General features: G+C 44.7%; 1 protein-coding gene across 3 annotated transcripts in view; it reads right to left on the reverse strand.

Annotated features, from left to right (window-relative positions):
- Nucleotides 1-22,244, reverse strand: part of BTBD11 (BTB domain containing 11) — a 169,325-nt gene that overhangs the window by 13,167 nt on the left and 133,914 nt on the right. The window contains exons 7-15 of one of the 3 annotated variants that reach the window (XM_035340754.1): nt 19,591-19,692; nt 18,383-18,476; nt 18,137-18,272; nt 17,561-17,584; nt 16,214-16,434; nt 14,338-14,516; nt 2,646-2,751; nt 1,747-1,849; nt 175-256 (exon numbers count right to left, since the gene is read on the reverse strand). In XM_035340754.1, the coding sequence (XP_035196645.1) occupies nt 175-256; nt 1,747-1,849; nt 2,646-2,751; nt 14,338-14,516; nt 16,214-16,434; nt 17,561-17,584; nt 18,137-18,272; nt 18,383-18,476; nt 19,591-19,692 (1,047 nt within the window). The remainder of the gene's footprint in view (nt 1-174; nt 257-1,746; nt 1,850-2,645; nt 2,752-14,337; nt 14,517-16,213; nt 16,435-17,560; nt 17,585-18,136; nt 18,273-18,382; nt 18,477-19,590; nt 19,693-22,244) is intronic. The other 2 variants (XM_035340771.1, XM_035340762.1) reach the window with 2 other exon arrangements.

The following is a 22,244-nucleotide window of genomic DNA, read 5'->3' on the forward strand; positions in this document are numbered from 1 at the left end:
TGGGCATGACATTTGCAATCAATAGCACTATGCAGCTTAGTGTATGCAAGAAGACGGAGTCTGTGCTCATGAAACCACAGCTGTAAGTTTATCAAATACACATGTATTAGTTTGGACAGGGCATCTACAATGTTTCTATGTTCCATTCAAATTCAATGTGAGAAGTGACTTTACCTGAAAGATGGGGTACTTCACATAGTTGATCTCAATACAAGTACTATCAGTTGAGGGCTTGCTAGACAGCAATGCTTTAAACCTGAACAGAAAGGAGCAAGGTTGAAATACCAGCCCAATTATCTCTGTGGAAAAGTATGGCAAAGTGGAAGGACAGCATCAGCTCTTGCAGAAACAGTACACTGAAACGCATGGATTCGTCACTGAAAAGCTTCAAGATTTAGACACATGAAATACAGTTCAGACTAAAAGGAAGAAGCCTTTCTTTTGGGAAATTTCAATTGGAAATGTTGGGAAAATATATCTGATATCACAATGGAAAAAATGGGTACAGAAGACTCAGAAGCTGTAATGATGTATATTACAAAATTTTTTTGGAAACATAATCATTTAGAAAGAGTTGCAACATTTAAAAACTGAACAACGTATTTGAAGAAGATCAATTTTAGCCTATTTCCATTATGCTGCTTTAAAAATGTTTTGGAACAAAATATTAAAACAACTCCAGTATGAACTTTAAGGCTTCTATGCAGGCTCAATACAATTGTATAAGAAGAGGCAAGAGAGAAAACTGGATAGGTTGCTTCCTCTGATTATCAAAACCTGAAATTCAGACAGTTTTCAGGATAAAACCCATTTTAAATTGATAATTGCAGATGTATGTAAGACAGATACATGTGTAGCAATCTATTTCTCAAAACTAGATATTCCTATTTGATTAGAAGGTGAAAATGGGAAGTACACTCTCACAAACACAAGCCCTTGTACTTCCTCTTCTCGATAATTCATCTGACCTTCTAGATGTAGTACAAAGCTTGGCTTATCTATCAAGACCAGCATTTGCTGGATGGTAACCTTTTCCATACCACAACTGCATCTTAATTAAAATATGGATAACAACTGATTTGATCTTAATAGTGTCAAACTCTATTGCAAGTACAATTCAATAAGCTTAAAGCTGAAGTTTGCAATGTGCTCGTACACCTTTAATTATAGAGCTGTGTAAGAGTAAGGTTTGTGAGCAGTGTAAGAAAGGAATACACCTGAAGGCTGAGCTGAGCTGGCTGACCCACATCTGGCCTTCTGAGCAAAGGAAACAAACCATACGTACTGCCTTTCAATACAGCATGACAAGTTTTGTAGATATTTAGTTTTACTAAAAACAATGTAAAATCTTTTCAATGAATTGTGTCATAGTAACTTGCTTTTCCTGCAGACTGCGTACGCTGATGCAAGGCAGGTTTTAGCTGCACACAGGGTAAATGATTGCTAAGAATCAAACTATTAAGACTCTATGCTGGATGCGGAAATGGATGCAGCAACGAGCTCCATGCAAAAGTGCCTCCATGGAACGAAGTCAGATGCATGGCCAGAAATTTACAGGGTGGGAATTTAGGATAGGAGCCCTTGTTAACATCCTGCAGATCAACCAGAAACGGGCTGTTGAGATTTTCTGATTAGTAAAAACTTGAAGGTTCAGACATTAGCCCTCAAAGAATCTTAGCAACAGCAACAAAAACAAAAAATAAATTTCTACTTTTGGTTAAAAATAGAAGTATCTTTATATTTTACCTTGGTGATGCAGTAAATAGCAACACTCTATGTGCATAAAATGGTCTTCCTTCCACCAGAAATGTAACATCTGACATCTCTTTGTTGTTAAGAAAATGGGGATCTGCAATCACAAAAACAAAAACAAATAAATAAAACAACCCACCAATGCATTTGGTTTGGAAGAGTTTGTGAAGGTACATAATATCTTCCTGTTTTGACAAAGGAAGACAATAGTGTAAAAGGATATTGTTTTTAATGAGTAAAGCCCATAAAGCTATTTTGGACAGTCTGAGACAGAAGATCCACAGACAGCCACTTGGAGTTCAGACGAAGGAAATTCAAAGCTTTGAAATCCGTGTTGACCTTTGCTGAGATGACATCCAGCCAGCCCTGCTGCAGGGAGCTGGCACAGCTTCCCAGCTCCATTACCGAAAGCAAACTTCATCTAAATGCCCTCAGGCCATACCCTCACCCTCTCCCTGGGCAGGAGAGCCTTTGTGCCAAGGGGAAGAGAGTCCTGGAAATTGGCTCACGTCTTCTCTAGGTCACATCAAACCAACTCAGGCTCTGTCAGCAGGGCTGTGAGGGCCGTGCTGCCGCGGTGTCACCTCCAGCCAGCCACAGTGGTTTGAGATGCGGACAGACGTTTGGCTTTGGGCCCTGGGCTGGGATCCCAGCCTCGTTAGCAACACAGACAGATCTTTGCAGATTTACCGTCCCACTCAGTGCATCTGATGATCCTACTGATTTCAGTGGGAGTTTTAGGACTGGCTAAGTCTGGGGCTTTCATTTTTCTAGTCCTGCCTTCTGAGTCCACATTTTCTTTTGGCTTGCACCTCCTCAATCACCCAGCCTGCGACGCGGACTTCCCACAGCTCTCCTTAAACAACCAAAGATCATCTCCAAGTCATGCTTACCTAAGCGAGAGGTCTGCTTGCGCTTGATTTCAACAAGCTTTGGAATAGGGTAGGGTCCGTAGCAATGAGTGAAAATGACGGACAGCTGCTGACTTATCACTTCGTTCTAAGCAAAAGAAAACAAATACAAGCAGCGTAAACTTAGCATTCAAAGGGAGGTGTTGTATTGTTCTCAAGAGCTGCCTGTTTTGAAGCTGAAAAATGTAATTGCTGAAGCTTTATTAAAAATTGGAACTTATAATTATTGGTAATTGTTGTAAACTAAAATTCCCATTTAGTTGTTTGTTACATCCCCTGTAGGAAGCAGGTAAAATGAAATGACTTCTCTTTGGACTACAAGTGTTCTTTTCCCAACAAACTCTGTAGCCCACGTTCCCTCCAGCTAAACAAAGATCCTTTACAATAGCCTCTTCATTTCATTTGCAGATTTACTTCACTGTAAAATAACTTTTTGCTGCTCTTTGGAAAATGGTCATTGCTCACATTTTAGAAGACCAGAGCTACCAAACAGATGCGCAGCCGGCGTACACTTCTATGCGCAACACCCTCACAAACAGACCCTCCTTTACAGAATGATAGAAGCATCACAGCCTGCCACAGAAGCTCCTCATTTAATCCCAAACATTTCATTAATGTGATCTTATATTCCTGGCACCGGCCTTAGCACCACTTCTCTGAGGAGGCCACCAGAACCTCACAGGGCCATGTCTGGTCCCTGGCCCTACTCATCTCTACCCAGGGCAAGGCACCTGTGAGATGCTTTCCTAAGCAATTCAAGTATTTATTTGCCAGCCTATGCTGGAGTGATAGTGAAATGGATTTAGTGCTTAACTATCTAAGTCACATCTGAAAGCAGGATTTAAAAGCTTTTGCTAACTTTATCCCACTCTTTGCTGGTAACTGAGCAGGTCTAGCCAGGTTCAGTGGGGTAAGATGGCTAATTCCTGACAATGGAGTATTTTGTCTTTTAACTGCAATGTTGGTTGGCAATTCCCTTCCGAACTGGGAAACTGTGCTGAGACACTTAGATATGAGAAGGTTCAAGACCAAGAGAGTAAGCAGGTTAGGGAGAAAAATAATACTAATATAACAAACTGAGGAGTTTAGATGTTATACTAAAATGATCTCCAGGCTTTTAAAGGAGAAAACGAAGCTTTGCTTTCTCTGAGCACATTTCAATTCAGTTCTAAAAGTAGAAATTCCTTAAACCCCACGAGGGGTGAGGAGGAATGGCAGAGATACTGTAATGACTCTTGCACTGTATCTAATTAAACAGGGTGGGAAAAGGAAACAAGCTGTGCCCTCATAGGCACAAGCTGATGTCAAAGGAAATTACATACACTCACCCGCAGGCAGAAGTCGGCTCCCACTACTACGTCAGACATAATATTAAAAGAAATACTGAGATAAGGGAGATACTAAGAAATACTGATACCAAGAGAAACCGTTTTGCACGGCACAGGGAGCAGCCTTCAGCGAGGGCTCACTGCTGTGCCTCTGGGACGGGGAGGATGCTCTGCCCCGGGAGCATCTCTTTGCTCAGTGTCCTGAAGTCGGAGCTCTGCACAGCCCTTCATGAAGGGAGTGAATCACAGGGCAAAGAGAAAAGGAAGATTTAAAGCCAGATTTACAGAAGGAAGTGACTCAGCCGCTGGGAGAGCTGGGGGGAGAGCTCTAGACAGACAGGGCAGAAAGAGCAATCGCTTCTCTGCTCGGAAGGGCTGTGCCGAAGAGCCGCACTGACTGAGTCAGCCAGGGAGGAGCGCATCCGGGGGGATGCCGATTACCAGCAGGGCAGCTCCGAGCTGGAGGCGGCAGACGCTAAAAAGTCAATAAATGCAATGCAGTATGGGGCTAATGCTGTGTTTCAGAGCGCGGGGAAGCTTCTGGAGAGGAAAGGTAGAAGAGCAATGCTCACCTTAACCTGCAGTGAATAAGAGTGACTGCGCTGCCGAGGAGAGCTACTGGCAGCTCCTGTCAAATCTGCCAGGGTGCCACTGTGGTTTCAGTGGGTCCGTGCACTCATCGGCCCCAACCACAGCTGAGCCTGGGCAATAGCTTATTAAAACAGATATATATTTCAATAATGACATCTCCTCCTCCTAGGGGCATCTGTGGGAATGCACTGATCAAAAGTCTGGTATCAAGCTCCCAGCACCTCATTAGGAGCCAGAGGTCTCGCTCGCTGCAGACCAGGACATCCAGGTGCACCAAGATCAGGAAAGAACAGGCCAACCCCAGCCATGCAGGGGCAAGAAGAGGATCCACACTTGTAACTCGAACTGGCACGATGGGCAGATCATACACTGACAAGCCCAGGGGAGTCTGCTGGCACAGGCGAGGCACTGCCAACTCGTGGGGTAACAAACAGGGCACGAACCCTGCCCACGGTGTGCAGACCCCAGCCCATTATAAAGCCACCTTGCCACTGAATGCCCACAACTGTGTTAAAAACTGGTGTAGATTAAGCTCTAATCAGCTCAAACTATGACACATTCACATGAGAGAGGCTTTAAAAACACTAAGGTGCGGAAGAAAGAGGGGACACAGGGAAAAGTGACAGAAAGGGAAGACCTTAGGATTGATGAGTCAAAGAAGGCAGGGCCATCAAGCAGGCAGCGATGCTGTGCACTGCGGACCTCCAGAGCTCTAAGGCAGGGCACTGCTCTTGTTTGGCAGAGAGGAGGTTGGAGACCTTTGCTTTTTGTCGGTAACTTTAAGAAATGCTTGCAGCTAGAAAGCAGAAGCATGTGCTCATTTCGAGTCATCACTAACAAATCACAGCAAGTTTTCTCCCAAAAAAGACACGGAGAGGGGAGCGGTGAGCTATTACTGCAGAACAAGTCCACTCCCCACACAAACACGCACACAGCCAAACCTCCTGGGGCCCTGGCTCTGCTCCCTGCAGCCTGCTGCCTTCACCAATAACCCGTGCAGAAAGAATCGGCAAAGAGGAGAGATAAAAGGGATGCTTTGTCAAAGGTACAGTCTGCGACTGGATTGCTGGGGAAAAAATCTGCTTTTTCAGAAGCCAAATGTTGCTCTTGGAGCAGGCTGAGCTGGGCTGCCTGTGAAGTAACTGGGAACAACTACAAGAGACCATGACCTGATGCCTCAGAATTGCTCTGGCAGAAGAGGATGTATCCAGCCTGTTCAACCTTTCCTCTTCCACAGCACCCATGCCAAGAAGCTCTGAAGCTGCCCTGGTTGCCACATCCACCCCATTTATGCGCTGAGCATAATTCTTCCCTGTTTATCCATCCCCCTACCAGCTGATTGTGAAAGAACAGCTGTAGGAGCTCTCTGCAGCAGTTGTGGGCGGTGATATTAACACCAGAGGAGCAAACCCAAGTTTGTTTTCTTGCCACAGTTTGATGCTGAAAAACATTTTGCCTGGATGTGTGATGCCAAGATCTGGAGCAAGGCCAACTTCCTTTCAGACACTCAGGAGTTCATGAGCAACTTCTGTTGTGGGAGGGGAAAGAAAGCTTGGCATAGGATATAATGAAAATATTTACCTAGCCATGGGGTAGTTTACAAATAGGCAAGAGGGAACAGGGAACCGTGGTGAATCTTCTTAGGGAGATGGTGCTTCCAGCAGCGTTGGTCGATGAGCAAGCAACTTTGCTTTGTAGATACAAGCTGCTCCTGACTTAAAAGCATTCTTCGGAAAAGATCCAAAGGAATTCCCCACACTTGAACTGTGGGGGGAATTGAAGCAAAGCTGAAGGTTTGCAAGTTGCCAGAGATGAATATTTGATTGATCTTAGGTGAAGAACTGCGTGGAGGGTGCAAGGGCACCTCTTCCTGAATGCGTTTCTGATGAAGGTCTGCAGCACGACACAGGAAAGGCTCCTCCAGACTTAGGCCCAAATGCTGCAGAAGTTCGCTTCAGTTCAGCTTACCAGGTTCAGCCTGGACTAGCCATTCTGGGATTTGGTCCTACAAGGTCGTGGACACAGCTGGGAAATACCAAAACAGTTTTCTCCAGTACCTGGGGAAGTTAAGTGTCATCTTGATGGCTCATGGTCCAGACTCTCAAGGGGAAAACCCAGGTTGGCTTTAGCAGTTAGGCTAAGGTCTTGCCCTTTGACTTCCCAGTTTTCTGAGATCACAGTTTGCATCAGTTGACTCCTCTTCAAAGGTTCCCACACTGATTCTCCCTTGACTGCTCAAACCTCAGTGGCTAAGACTCTTGACTGATCTACAGACATCTTGCCACCTCCACCTGGTTGCCCTCTACAAGTTAGGCTGCTTTTCTTCACCAATTTAAGCCCGTGTGTGCCAAGCCCTCAAATTCCTCTACCACAAAGCCACAAAAACAAACGCTCCCAGTGTTAAGCAGAAAAATGGCACTTATTCTGGGCACAGTGTCTGGCAGTTAACGCACATCTCCCCAGCAAGCAGAGAGACCATGCATACAGGGGTTCTGGCAAAGGTTTCTTTTTTCTCCGTGGTCCTGAGGATACCAGGAAGACCCATCTACAAAATACAGAGCACCAGAAGTGCTGCTTCCAGTCACCCATTCTGCACGTGGTCCTCAGCTGCCGTTCCAGCACTGTTGAAGCCTCAAGATGCCCCAGACCCACTGAGGAGTCACCCATGAACTTCCTTCCATGACAGGCTGGGATGGCCTTGACTTATTCCTCTATTTATGCTCCTCTTTTTCCATTAAGAGCCAATAAAGGGTAAAACAATAGAGGGCTTTTCTCAGACCTCCCTGGCTTAAGCACTCAAACTTTGCTATGAGACTTTGTTCGCCATGTCTCTAAATCTTTGTCACCCTTCCCTAGGTGTTTCCGCTACTGTCCTCCAGAGTAATTCACTTTTGCCAGCTGCATCCAAACTGACTAAATGCCACTTTAGAGGGTCACTCTTAGGTGATTAAGCAGCATACACATAATTAATATTAGTCATCAGTTGCAAAGGTAGGAAAGTCCCAGAGGTTGGAGATACAGTTAGAGGCAGTGAACTGCATAACAAAATGGGTTTTGTTAGAGCCAGGCTCAAGTCCTTCCACTGCAGATAGAAATGGAAAGGAATTAATCACAGGTAAGTCACAAATGGACCCTTCAGTTAGCTCTGGGAAAGCTGCCAAGCCTCCCTTTCAAAAGGCTCTTTATATCACAGCTGTGCATTGTATGTAAAAAGCTCTGATCCCCAGGCACGGTCTAATCCCTGGGTGAAAGCCCAGAAAAGGGCAGGTGTCACATCCATGGCATTCATTTATTGTAAATGAAGAAATGGCTCCTGCCTCTGGCAGGGAAACATTTTAGAAGGCAAACATAGGGTAGGAAAGAAATCAAACCTGTGTTAGTACGAAGCCGAATCTGTGTTATGAAAACACAACACAGGGTTAACAGTCTGTTATTAACATGCCACTCAGTACCTGGCGTTCACATCTCACACGGAGAATGCACGACGTACATGTGTGGATGACTTGCGTCCCGGTTACTCTGAACTGTTTAGACACAGAAGTACTACAAATGACAATGGGCAACATTACAGATCACTGCAATTAGGTGAGAACAGTGAAACCTGCCTTAAGAAATCACTCAAAGTCCCAGTCAGAAGATCAATCACTGAACACAAGCTGGGCATTAGCTGGCACACAGAAGGTTATCAGCCACTCCATGGAGCCTGTACGCAGGCACTTTAGCATCATGGAGGGAGGTCTTCAGGGTTATTTCTAGTGCTGGTTTTGATGTGCCTGTCTCCTCTGTGGAAAGTCCATTATTATTTTTTTTTCACTCAAAATATTTCAGCTGTTGGCCAAAATATTCCGTTTCCAGGTATTAATTTTTTTCAAGAAAAGTAAAATATTATGTGGAGAACAAATATTCTAATGAAACCTGTCATTATAATAAAACCTCAATTTTCTGTTGAAAAGCTGTTCCACAAGAATGTGAAAGTTCACCCAGCGTAGAGGGGTCTTTCCTGATCTGTTTCCAGGTAAGAGAAACATGTGCAGCCAAGAGAGGCTTTCCTCTAGAAGCTGAGCAAGACCCAGTGCCGGCACATATCCTGTGCAGGGTTCACTTCTCCCCTCTAACCTAAGCCCTTTGCACAGAAGAGGACAGTCTGGCGCCACACAGCAAACCCAACTTCATTAAGCCCATCAGAACAAATATTCATTGCGGCCCACTGTGATGCAAGGGACAAGAAGGGGAATTTTTTAGCTCCATCTTCCAGAGGCGTGTCATGTGCAGGCTACAGGGAAAGATGATGTTTGCTGACCACTGTGTCTGGACTTTGTAGAACAGAAGCACAAACTGAGTCTGTTGACATTATTCTGAGGAACCTCTTCTGGTGTTTGTTTTAGAGGAATTAAAACCAGAAAGACCATAGCAAACAAGTCCAAGAAACAGGACACCCATCTTAAGCTTCAGCTTCTGAACATTTTGCTGCAACAGAGCAGGCAGGTGTTTCAGGCTTTCCCATTGCTTTTTGTTTGTTGGAGCCATCAAAAAAAAATTTAATAGCTAATGCACTCGTGACAGAGGCTACATGCTGCTATTTCTGAAAGGATGTACTAAAAATATTTACTTTCTAAGAGATTTTGGATTCCAAGTGGCTAAGTCATTGGTTAAAGAGTACTTTGGCTTTTAAATTATATAGGACAGGTTTCTCGAGATATCTACGCACCTGAATCCGTTTGAAATTTTAAAAACTGTTTATTGCTTTAAATCGTTATTTATTCTATATAACTGTCAACATGGGGCTGTTATTCCAACAGCTCAACCTTCCAAAAAAGTCTGTGCACTCCTGCAGGTTTCCTCAGCTGCCTATAGATGCATTTGTAGTGTGTGTGAAACTTGGCATGAATTTTAAATTCTGAGGAAACATCTTTGCAAATAGTTTTGTGTGTCTTTCAACAAGCCTTAACGCACAGTCTAATCAATGCCTTGCTAATGGCCTAATTTTTAAAATAAACTACCTTGTCACTGACAGAAACTGATGGAAAGGATGAACACTACTGAAGAAGGGCGATGAAGGACCTCCCAGGACTTTTCAAGTTGCTTTTGCCTTGGATAATACACTAGCAGGAATACTTGCAGTCCTGAGCCAAGGTTTCCTGGCATGAAGCACCTCTGGTGTCAAGCAGAGCTTCAGAGAACACTTTAGCATGTGCACTTAACACATGTGGACTAACACATGCACTTCAGTGCTATGTTCCCACAAAGGATCCGAAGTCCTGGTAAATAGCAGTTCCATGCCCATGCCACAGGGGGAAGGCAGAAAGTTGTATGAGAGATTTTTTGGAATTAAAAGATTCTTATTTTTCCTCCAAAAATTAGGCCAAGGACAATTTGATCTAAATGGCTGCACACAGAAAAAGCAGTGGATGAAGCTGGCTCACAACCCAGTACTGACAGCAGCAGCTCTGGCTGGTCTGCATGGACGGAGCTGGGTGATTTTAATGATAATTCAAGCTCATGCTGAGCTCCACAATGGAAACCTAACACCAACCTCTTCCAAAGACCAGATGTTTTCAACTTCCAAGGTTGTGGTTTTGAGTCCCTCTCTCTTCAAGTTGTGGAAATGTCCACCGAACAGGATTTTGGTAGACAGGGGAATGAAGAAGCATCCCCCACATTCAGCATGCTAGCCTCAGGAGATCCTCTTTGCAAAAATGGAAGAGCATACATGCACATAGATGTTTTCTTCCCCTCGACTGCTGCCCACCAGCACGAGGGAATGGCCATTAGCCCTGCCTGCTGTCACGTGTGGTTAACCTGCTCCACCTCAGGGCTGGGGGTAGACCTGAGCTCACCCTGCCTGTCCTCCCTGGTGGCCACAGCTGATCTGTCAAGTCCTGCCTCAGGCACTACAAGCCTGTAATTGGGGTGCTTCCTCCACATGGCTCTTTTTAAATTCTCTGTTTGGGGGGCCCAAACTCAGCACTGCAGGCAGCCCGCTAGCACAGCCACTCCTCAGGCAACTGCAGTGCTCTCACACAGTTTGGGAGTTTCCTCAGGCCATGAAGAGTGCACCGCGGATACTGACAGGCAGCAGTTCGGTTGCATCTTCCTATCTTCTTCTGTAACAAGATCTCCACTGTCATCTTAGCTTTGAAGGACTCAACCCTGCAGATGAAGTTTAGTTCACGGCTCCTCGCTCCCAGAATTGTCTCTCCAGCTTTTGTCACACACAGCCCTGTCCAGACCACTCTGAGCAGGCTGTTTGCGAGTTTGTCTGCCTCAGAGATTCAATTGGTCCCGAACTGGCAGAGCCTTTCCTCCTCATCTGGTGCCTCAGATCCCTTGGTGAACCACCACAACTTCATCAACAGTCTTAGTGTTAGGTTTGAATTTTGCCTACTCTTAGGAAAGTACCCTGAAGTAAGCTTTCCACATCCTTCCTACCACCACTACCTTCTGTGGTCTTTGGGTTGGTGCTGGGCTGACTGCAGAACAGCAACAGGGGCAGAGCCATCTGCCTGTTCTGGTAGCTTTGCCTCGGCTGCACGGAAATACTGTCATTCCTCCACACTCAGTCTGAGCAGTGCAGCTGATAAAGACATTTAAAGGCATGAAAGGAAATGAAAGCGCTCAGTCCCACCTGCAGCCACCAGGAGCTGGGTACTGAACCCTGATTCGTGCCTTTAGAAGTCTTCCCCCAGGGCTTCAGTGCAGCAGCGGATGACCAAAGTGCAATTTATTAACTGTTCTTTCCCTCTTATTTCATAGCTTTAGGAGAAGCAATGAAACCAGGGACTTCAGCTTAGCCAGTTTTGCCTGCTTTGCCAATTTTTGTTGCCAGTCCATGTTGCACCACCAGGCCTTCTGAAATTTTTATTTTCTTCTTTCTGGCATTTCCTGGCATATAAATGGGAGCTGAGTGCCACCCTGCCAAGCTCCGGGACACTGGCATCAGTGCTGGTGGCAGAGCTTTCAAGCAAACTCTCACATCTGAACCTGAAGATAGGGTACAGGCATTTTAAAAAACACCTATAAGACAAAAGGGATTCCTTATATCAGGTACTGTTCTTATAGATGTTGCTTAGTTTTTCTTCAGTCTTTTCAGTTTTGTAATACTTGCCCTTTTTGCATATCCTGGGAACCAGCACGAGCCTTATGTCCCAGTGCAGAGTGGAAGCTGGGGGCAGGCCTGCTTCCTATTCAGAGACCTGCCCTATGTTTCTGTGTGAATTTTGAAGTCTGTCAGGCCAAATTACTCAAATTACAAACTGATGTCTGGCTTAGCCAGGCTGTCACAGCTTCTGAAGCTGAGACTGTTGCTGCGAGGCACTGAAAATTTACCTGTTTAATTACCTCAGTTTCCCTATTTGTAAAAGGACTAAGTTCTTCTTCTGTATCTCAACTAATTAATATTTGTAAATTGTTCTGAGACTGCAGGATAGTTGGAACTACTTCCAGGAATGCAAAGTGCCATTTCAATTACGTACAAGTTGCTATGCAATTAAAATATACTGAGCACCATGATATGTAGCAAATGGGGCATCTTGTTTCATATCAGCCAAGAAATGCTAAGTGGCTCTGTGCTTTCTAGCTGTGTCTTTTATATTTTTTTCCCTGAAAAACTCATTAAGGAAATGTATTGGGACAGATTGTGATGTTTAGCAAGAGTTATTATGTCTGTTGAAGTTCACGGCCCATGGGGAAAAGGATGTCCATGTGGACAAAACTCCTCTCCCCACAGCTCTACAAAATGCAGAGCTCTACAGTTCACTGTAGAAAGAGAGGGACATGAACCACAGTTACAGTCCTTCTACACCTCTTAAAGGAGATTTCTATTCTGTGGGTATATAGAAAGAAGAGTCTCTGCTCTCAGCCCTCCCAGAGAAGGGGAACAGAAGAGCCTTAGAATCTCAGTTTTCCTTGGCTGCCTTCTCCAGAGTGACCAGGGAGAACTTTTACTGGCTCTTTCTTCTGCAAATGAATTTATTTTGATTCCTTTCAAAGGGCTGCACAGAATCTGTCCTCATTTCTTTTTCTGAGAGCTTTCTGAGAGGCTTTTTGGACAAGACTGCGGCAATAACTCATGCCATTTGCAGACAATTTGTAAACCCTTACAGTGTCTCAGAATGATTCATTATTTTTCTAAGAATATGAAGCAGTTTGTGTGTGTGCATTTGTGAATATGCATGCTCATGAAAAGTGAAGACAGGCAGTTCCCCTAGGCCCAGAGGTGGGAACAAAGATCAGCACAGATTTTTTTTCTTTATCCTATTTTTTTTTTTTTGTGGATATATCAGTTGCTTCACCCCTGTGCATTTTAGCTTTTAAGTGAACCCAAAGCAGAAGGTAGCAGTCCTATTTTGCTGCTATGTCTCCTACAAGACACCCTGGAAGACCCAGTCTGATATCTCCCAAAGGTATGATCCTATGTAAGAAAATTATTCTAACAATGATCAGCTACAAACACATTCGCTTTGGCTTCAGCCACCCAGGAGAACCACAGTCAAAGCTATTCCTCATCCTAGATTACAAGGCCTAAACTTAATCTCTGTTAAATTTTCAATACAATTCGTCTCATATCAGCTTTCAAAATAAACAGCACCTTGCTGGAAGTCCCTGGATGAACATGCATTAACCCAAGCCAGTTCAGAGCAAGGACTCTAGAAATCCTAGGATTTTGAATGATTTCCTAAAAGATATATCTAGATATTTTCCATAAATACCTATCCAATATAAACTGATCCCAAAGGGAAAGTTCATGGAAGGAAAAATCTGAACAACTGCTGGAGGAAACACTCAGCATTTGCACAAGACTGCACTCGAAGCCCTCTTTTGCATCAGGATCCATGTAGGTTGTCACTAGCTATACTATGTCTGGAACCCTGGGTACTGAGTGCATACAACAGACCTCCCTCCTTTCCGCATTAAGGTTATTGCTGCAGGTGCTAAAAAATACTCCTTGCTGTTATATATAGAGTTGGGTGAGAAATGTTACTTGCTTCCCAGTTAAACAAATAGAAGAGTGTACCAACATGCAAAGCATGTGATGAATGCTTATGTGATGCATACAAAAGAAGCTAACCTTCACTAGATAAGACATGTTCCTCTCCTTGCCGGCCCCATGATCCTCCCTTTGCTATTATACTTGCATACCTAATGGTATCTCCCTCAAAAGGCTTTGTTAGTCTGATATGTCTGGCTAAGAAAATGTCAGCTGAAAGAATAAATCTGGGAAGGCTACAAGTACAAACACACAGAGGATTTTAAAAAATTATTCTGTGTGTGTGCTTGTAGAAACCAGTCTCCCCACAAGTTTGAAAGTCCAAATCCCACATGAAGGAATGAGAAAGTCATGTGAGAAGTTAAATAAATCCAAAGCAAACACGACTATTAGCTTTGTTGCATGTTCCTGTAAAACAAGCTGGGTAAAGTTAGTCTCTGGGTTGTTTTGTTTATCAACATCTCTTGCTGTACTGCAGTTATCCCGGTGACTTGAATTTCACCGCTATGCATTAGCTTCTGTTGTCTCTCCAGCTCATTATCAAGCTTAATACATCAGTATTAAGCTGTTCTAGCACAAGATGTGATTAGCTGGTGTTTTTAACTCATGCTTCCATGGTGAAGAAATCTGAGATACACAACACAAAAAGTAATCATCTTATATGGTCTAAGCAAGCTCGGAAGCAACTGTGCAAAAACGATATTGCAAGATTTGCGTCTTACAGGATCAGCATGAGGCTGATTTCTTTAAAATGCATAATTTATCCTACCTTGCTGGCTTTCAGTATCTCAAACATCAGAGGCAACCCCTGTGTGATGAGCTCCTCTGTGTACTCTTCTTCTTGAATGGACTTGAATTCCTTTAGCAAGCACTGGATGAGGGGTCGCCTGTGCTGCTGGAAGGATGTTCGCAAGGACTCCAGCCATGTGTGCAGCGTCCAGGGAACACCTAGGGGTGGAGGACAAAGCTCATTCTCAGCTCCAGAGAAGGATGTGCCTTTCTGCTATTTCTACCTTTACTTGTGTTAAGATTTTAAGCAAAAACTGCCAAATAACCCTAAAAATCAAATTCCCATTTATCCACAACTGAGAAAGTGGATGGTTATCAAGACATCCCAGACCTAATACACAGAGGCTCTCCTCCAAGTGCTTAGAGAAGACTGTGGTCTCTTTGCTCATCTAGCCTTCAGCTTCTCTGCTGAGACTGCCAATTTGTGGTAATTGCTGTGGTGCTCTGTGATGCAAAACCCTTTTGGAAACTAGATTTACACTAGCTCATTTGTTTGAATGCAGCCCTGGAGAGCCATTAAATGGTAAAAAACAGATTTTGGTCACTACCCACCTGTATTCAAAGTGGTGGTCTTCAGATTACAACTTTCTTTAAGCGCTACCCCATGTCCTTTACTGATCATTACTATTTCCCTCAAACAGCACTGGGTGAGTTAAGCAGATCAGCCTTTTCAAGTAGCCATTTGTCATGGCAGAACCACTCTCCAGGAACTTAAAGGGAAACGTTCCCATGCACTGACTGAGAAAACACACAAAGCTAATATACTACTCCAGGCGTTAGGCTGGATGTGACCTAGTTTCTCTTCTCGCGGAACAGAGTGGGAGGAAACACAAGCCCAGGGCTTGGCAACAAACGTTTTTTTCTTCCACTTCAGCAAATGCCCAGCACCTTGAGAGCAGCCCTGGTGCTCTCACCTTGCTCAGCACCAAGTGCTTTGGCTGCTCAGCCTCCTGGCAAGCCACCACTAAGACCCCATGCCCTGAACCGTGCAAGAGGTCTGCAGGGCTGAAGCACTGCACCATGTGGAGGCACACTGGGCACCCTGGCCTCTCTCTGAAGGCAAATTAATGGGGATTGGGCACACATCAATGAACACACAGCCCAGACTGATTCCTTCCTGTGCTCCCAACTGTCATTGCATGGGCAGAAGCAGACTCCCAACAAGCCGGTATGATGTTCAAGCCCGATGCTGGCACAGTTAGACACTGAGAAGCCAGTTCACTACTCCTCCCCTCACAGGCTCACAAACCTTGGTAAAGAAAGAATTTTTAACTGTGGGACTGCATTATGGCAGAGTGCAGAAGAGGAGCTGTTGGAAGCAGTCTGCAGCAGACAAACACTGCCCCAGAGACCTAGTTAATACTCTGCCAAACAGCAGTGAAGATGGCTGCTGGTGGAAACAGCTCTATCCTGCAGAAAAGTGACTCTGAGCAGGGTATGCTGTGGAGCCCACCTAGGCCAGGAACCTGCAGGATCCCCTATCATGTTCCAGATGAAGGTCAGAGAATGAGGGGCTGCTGCTAGCATGGGTCTAACACACAATTTGACATGTAGGGTGGATGCCTTCATGTTGGCCTCCACCCTTCTGAAGGCCCATTTGAAAGGCCTGTGCCTTCAGTTGGCATAGGAAATGGGACACTTAGCTGCCTTGAGAGATGCTCCAAGAGCCTTGGCACTAAATCTGGGTTGACTAAACTCACTTCCCCATCCTTACCCACAGACTCACTGGGAACCCCCCTGCAATTACCACTTCCACAGGAGTTCACGGAGGTGCAGCTGTGGTCGGTTTAAGCAACAGCACACAAAAGACATGTCTTACAGTGAGGAGGGGGAGAAGAGAAGGTGCTGGCACTGACCTATACTCCGTATGTCAATGGTCACATCCACGTATCCGTGCTCGGCACTGTGGTACATGGCCTCCTTCAGGGCTTTCAGCTTGGCCTTACTGTTGCGGCTGGCGCAAAGCGGAGCTGCTGCAGAGTCGGGCAAGTCTGTCCCCTCAGCCAGGATCTCCTCCAGTGACAGGATATCGCTCTTTTCCTTCTCTGGCTGAGCAAGCAGCTTACGGAACACATTCCTACCAATCACAGCATGATACAGAGAGGGAGAGAGGAGGAAAAAAAAAGAGCAGGAGAGCAGAGTTAGAGGTGCTGCTTTTTTTGTGCCTGGGATACTTGCTGCAGCATGACAGGTTAGGACACCTATCCAGCAGGCAGGTCAGAAACTACTCCAATTAACGGACTAGCTTACAACAGTCCCAAGACAAGCACCACTCCTGCTAACCCACCAGCAATGCCTGGACCACGACTGCAAGACGCTGCTGTAATGACAGCAACAGTACAGATGTCATACAAGTGGCAGCATCTTGTGGGAACACAAAACCATGAGCTAAACGTGACTCTCACGTGACTCATGACTTCTGGCACTTGCCCCACCATCGGGAAAGGCTGAGTTGCCTTTGGACAAGCTTGCAGGACTTTCACCAAGGAGGCCACTTGAGAAGGGAGCTGTCTGGAGCTACCAAAAGCACCACCACTCAATTAACACTCAAAGCAGTCTGGGAAAGCCAGAGCAACTAGACATTCAACGAGGCCAGTCAGGGCAGGTTCAAGCACTTGTGGGACTACTCTGGCTGGGCCATCAAACAGCAAAGCCCAAATTCAGCCACAGATTTAGTACCTTCGGGTTCATACCAGCATAACCTCATCAATATCAAAGGAATCACTCACAGTTTCCGTGGCTGTGAGAAAAGAAACCAGGCTGGCCCCCAGCCCACCTTCCTCATATTCCTCCCTGCACTTGCTCAGAATCTGGCATGGAGTGGCTGCATGGCAAGGGGTGTCCCCAGCAAATGAGTGGTTTGGGAAGAGAGGGAAAGAGGAGGGAGTCTGTGTTCATGGTATATAGGTAGGAACATAAAATCCAGTACTCAGAATGAAGTTGTGGGTCTGTGACATGCACAGGCTGCAGCCAAGCCTCGGAGTCCTCCTCAGGTGCTCAGCTCCCACCCAGACTGGCTGGCGCCACAGCCTGAGCAGTGAATGTGAGACTCCAGCAAAAATACTGTCCTCTCTGTCCTCCCAGAGATACCTCACAGGCTCTAGATGGGCAGCATTGCTTGAACCCGCCCTGACATGCCATGAGCATGTTGTTAGACTGGCAGCTCTTCTCTAAGCAAACAGATGGTAGGTACTGTCTCTAACCTGTATCTATGTTCCTCTGGATGGCTACAATCAGAAAAGTAGGAATGTGAAGATCATGATACTAATCCGTTGTACTGCAGTTAACTCCTGAATATTGCAAGATCATGCATGCCAGGTGCTCGTTTCATTACTGTCTTTAAAAAACTTCCAGCATATGTACAACATTAAGGCACACAGGACTTTACAGTAAACACAGATGCAGAAACTCTGTTCAACAACAGTGAATGGTTCAGCAGTACAGACACAATCCGCCCCAAACCTCAGAAATACATCAACAAGAAATTCAGAAGGAATGTCTTTGGCATTCCTTCCTATCACATCAGCTCCCGTTTAACAGACATCACATTGCAACACACCATGTAGAGTCCCCTTCCATTTTTTTTTTTAATCAGGTATTAAAAAGCAGCTTGTACCACCAACTGGTTAAATTCACATGCCAGCAAAAAGCCTTACATCTCTGCCCAGTTGGTGACATGTTTAATTGCTCATGCAGAATTTTCACCCATCTGCTCAAACCAGACTCCCAGGCAAGAAATAACCACTTGAAGTATGCCACTAGACTTGTTCCCACTCTACCTGTGTCCATGTGCAGCAGCCTGACTGAAAGAGTTCATGTCACCTTGTGGAGTCATGGAAATGCCATTCCTGTACATTGTTCCTATCATGGGATCAGCTCCTCGCTCCAACAGCAAACTGACCAGTTCAAAATTTCCTGCAAGTTAAGAGACACACATTTACTTCTTTTAAAATCCACTATTTGTTCATCCTAATTCACAGATCTCAACTGAAGTACTTATGACAGAGGGAGAAGAAAGTCCTTACCAGCAGCTGCTGCCAACTGTAAAGGAGTTTCAGAGTAATTTTCCTCTCCATGCTCCAAGGAACCTTCTACCTTTGCTCCAGCATCCAACAACAGCTAGAAAGAAAATTCACCATTTAGAGCAACTGGGGGGGTATCACAGTGTTCAGAGCTCATGAACAGTGACAAATGAGAGTCTAATGCTTCTTGTTATCCGCAAACCAGATACGATGGAGACAAGTGACATGCACATTCTGCTCATTCTCTCACAGAGGCAAATCGATCCCTTTTTTAGCTCGTTTTACACTGTCAAGACACCAGGAGCACTAGTGTCCAACTTCAGAGCCAAAAAAGTGTAACCCAGCATTTCTGAATGGGAAATGGGGATAAGGTCGGTGTTAGGAAGTAATGCACTGAAGATGGATATACTGAAAATTAGCCCAACAAGCATCCTTCCTTCATGGTCTAACAGAAGCCCAGCACCATCTTAAAATGGAGCAGATTTCAATTGCCTCCATCTTTTATATAAAGACATGGCCAAAGAAAGGCAATTCTTAAGGACAAATCGCAGCAATGAATCCAAAAGCTGTGGTCTCCATCGGGAACACTTCCACATGAATAATAACAACGCTGAAAACAAAAGTGGCCAAAGACAGCAGGACGGAGCCTGCCCTCCAGCCCCTCTTGTCTATTAGGCTTTCACAGTTTTGGCGCTTCATTATGTGTGCCATAGACACAGCTGTTTTGAAGAACAAAACCTTCTCGACTTTTGCGATGCCAAAGCACAGAACCAGCATATCCCACGCGACGCCTTGCTCGGGTAAGGAGACTGAGTGCTTCTCTCCCTTTGGGACAGGGCGACGGCTCTTGCGGTCTGCCTCTCCCCCACCAAGGCAGCCGTCTTGTGTTTGTTAGAGTATTACAGCGTAAGAAAGTGTAATGAATGAATAAACAAACACAGAAAACGAGTGGTCAGGAAGGAGCACAAGGAGTTGACAGACTTTCTTTGGTGCAAGTTTGCTTTAAAATTGTCCTATTTAAACCTCATATTGGTTAAGGTTTGAACACCGTATTCATTATATAATAGGTTTATTATATATCAGTACACTCTAGAAGAAGCAGAAGTAACCAATATGAGTATGACAAGAGGATACTGGTTTGAGATGAATGTAATTATAACTAAAGAGGAGAAACAAAAGAATGAGATGCAGGTAGGGAAATACAATAATACCTGAACTACAGGAATATGTCCATGCAACACAGCAAATGTCAGAGCTGTCCAATGGCGGGTCTCAGGGTGGACGGATGGGTATTTATGAGCAGTACTGACAACCTACAAACAAATTAAAGTTATTTTTTTAAAGAGCTATACGTAAGAAAATTCAACCCGCCTGAAAGCCAGGCACGTGAGGGAGTAGGTGAAATAGAAAACCTGGGAAAGGTGCTTTATAAAATGATTGGTTTCTTTTTTTCCAGCAAAAATTTTCTTAATACTAAAACTGTTCATGCTGATTTGACAGCTTGAATAGAGTTCATACCAAATGAAGTCTTTTTACCAACTACTGTAGCTCCATCTAAACCACTGGCCACCAGATACTTTTGCACAAGGTCAAAACATCCACAGCTGTTTACAGCAGCACACACTAGGGAAGCAGGGACGGATCAGGACGCTTACAGCTAAAGGCTGCTCCCACTGTCTTCTCCAGACCATGTATTGACAGCCCCAGCTCTTGGAATTGCTTCCAGCCCAAAGGAATTCTTTCCACATAAATCAGTAGGACTTTTGTTGTTGACATCAAGAAAGAAACATCCCAGTCCCTGCCCTAGAGTTTCCAGCAGTACTTCCAGGCTCCTCCTCTTCCACCAGAGGAAAAAAGACGACTGAGAATAGATGGGGCAGAGTGGCGTTTCACAGATATTTTAAGAAAACTCCTTTTTACTTTTTTCTCCTGTCTAAGTTGAGTTAGAACAAAGCAGGGTGGCTACAGTTGAAAGAGATGCAAACTATATCTTCAGGAAAAAAATAAAAAAGGTATTTTTCACATTTCTCCTTCCATTTTCTGTTTTAGTGCCTGTTTCCTCTAATGGAGATGTTGGGGAAGATGAATAACCACTCTCTACTTCAGGTTCCCTGCCTTAAAGTCAGGGATATTAATATTGATGAGGTTCACAGAGATGGAACAATCTAATGAACATTTGCAATCTGAGCTTGCACACTCAGATGGAGTGTGACACTAAAATTCAAAATCTTATTATTGGTCTTTGAAGGAGGACTAAAATCAGCGTAAAAGATGCACCATCTCTCTTCCTCATCAGGCAGCTATGCTTTCACTATCCTGCCTGAATAGTTTTATCCACGTAGGGGAGTGTGGTCAGTTATTAAATGCTTGGTTGCTTTAGCAGATTGCATTTCCAAGTGCCACATGCAGCGTTTTGCTAGAAGCATACGACCAAGCCCTCAGTCCCAAAAGTGAGGGATGAGGACAAAATCTAAAGAGCCTGTGCAGATCCCGCAGCTTGCGAGAGGAGTGGATCTGCACCAGCATCTGGCTGCATTGCTCAGATTTGCCAAGGAGAGAGGTCAAAGTACCTTTCTCTCCTGTGCAGCCCTGGAAGGACCAGTGCTCCGTGAGCCCTGGTGCAACAGAAGTGTGCAGGCATCTGGGTTTGCTTAGAAGGAAAAGGATCAAGCAGCTTGAGCCTTTGGGTTTAGGCTGGGAAGCAAGAGCAGCAGAGGTTGAGAATGGTCATCACAGTTCAGTGAGACACATATCCAGCTCATCCTCCTCCAGCATGGATTCCCACTGCTGTTTGGGGCAGACCACAGCAAGCAGCAAAGAAAATGAAGTCATTTTAACTCCTTTGCTCCATATATATATATATATTTTTTTTTTTTGGGAGGGGGGGGTCAGAATTGTTTTCAGTTGACATTGTGTTTGCAAAAGACCTGTGGCTCACAGGGCTTTTAAAGCCTCAGTTGAGATTTGCTGAGCAGCTACAGGTCCCACTGACTCCAGAGTGAATTGCAGCTTCTCAGAACATCTGGAAATGAGTCCATTTTCACTAAAGATGGGCAATCAGAAAGGGAGGCACCCAGCATTTGAGGCTACTTTTAGAAACACATATATATATAACTGATTTGCAAAAAGAAATAGGGAAAATGATGCAGGCACCTGACAGAATATTTATTTTCGTTCATGGCTGATTTGCCTTTTTTTGCCGTAATTGCCCAATTTGCACAGTTGGTTGTGGTGTGCACAAATCATCTTCTAATTGCACACCATAATTATTCACAGTTCTTGTCCCAAAGTGTTTTCATTTGATTTTAGAGCAAACACTCTACAGAAATGAATCAGGGAGGCTCAAATTCCTCACTGGAGCTGTACTTTCAGATGTCAGCAGTTTCAGGACGACAAAACTCTTTAAATTTGCATTTGGTTCAAGTCTGGAAGATTACTGGCACAACTGGGAGGACAGGACTTTCTGCTCCTGATGAAAGCCAAGTAATGCCCTCCCACCTATGAGCCACAGACTGAGAGCAGCAGGAGACATCAGTCCCATGTCCATCCAATCTTTGATCTGTCTATCAAGAGTGCTAACGAGGGCTCAAGTATTCAGTTATTGCCAGCTCTGAGGGTGGTTTACTTGGATTTTGTGAGGGAAGAAGTGACAGTGAATTCCTTAAGGAACTGAACTGAAATCATCAGATGATTTCACATAAGCCACCAATCAGCAATCAGATAGTAATGACTACCAGTCTTGTGCAGGTGACATCTATTTCTACTTTTAAATTAAATTTTTTAAAAGTGCAAAACACCTGGCTGAAAGTAGTAACTACAATTTATCAGCTCTCTCAAATCCAAACAGAACAGATGGAACACAGAT

This window comes from Oxyura jamaicensis, chromosome 1 (assembly GCF_011077185.1).
Source record: "Oxyura jamaicensis isolate SHBP4307 breed ruddy duck chromosome 1, BPBGC_Ojam_1.0, whole genome shotgun sequence".
NCBI classification, from domain to species: Eukaryota; Metazoa; Chordata; class Aves; order Anseriformes; family Anatidae; genus Oxyura; species Oxyura jamaicensis.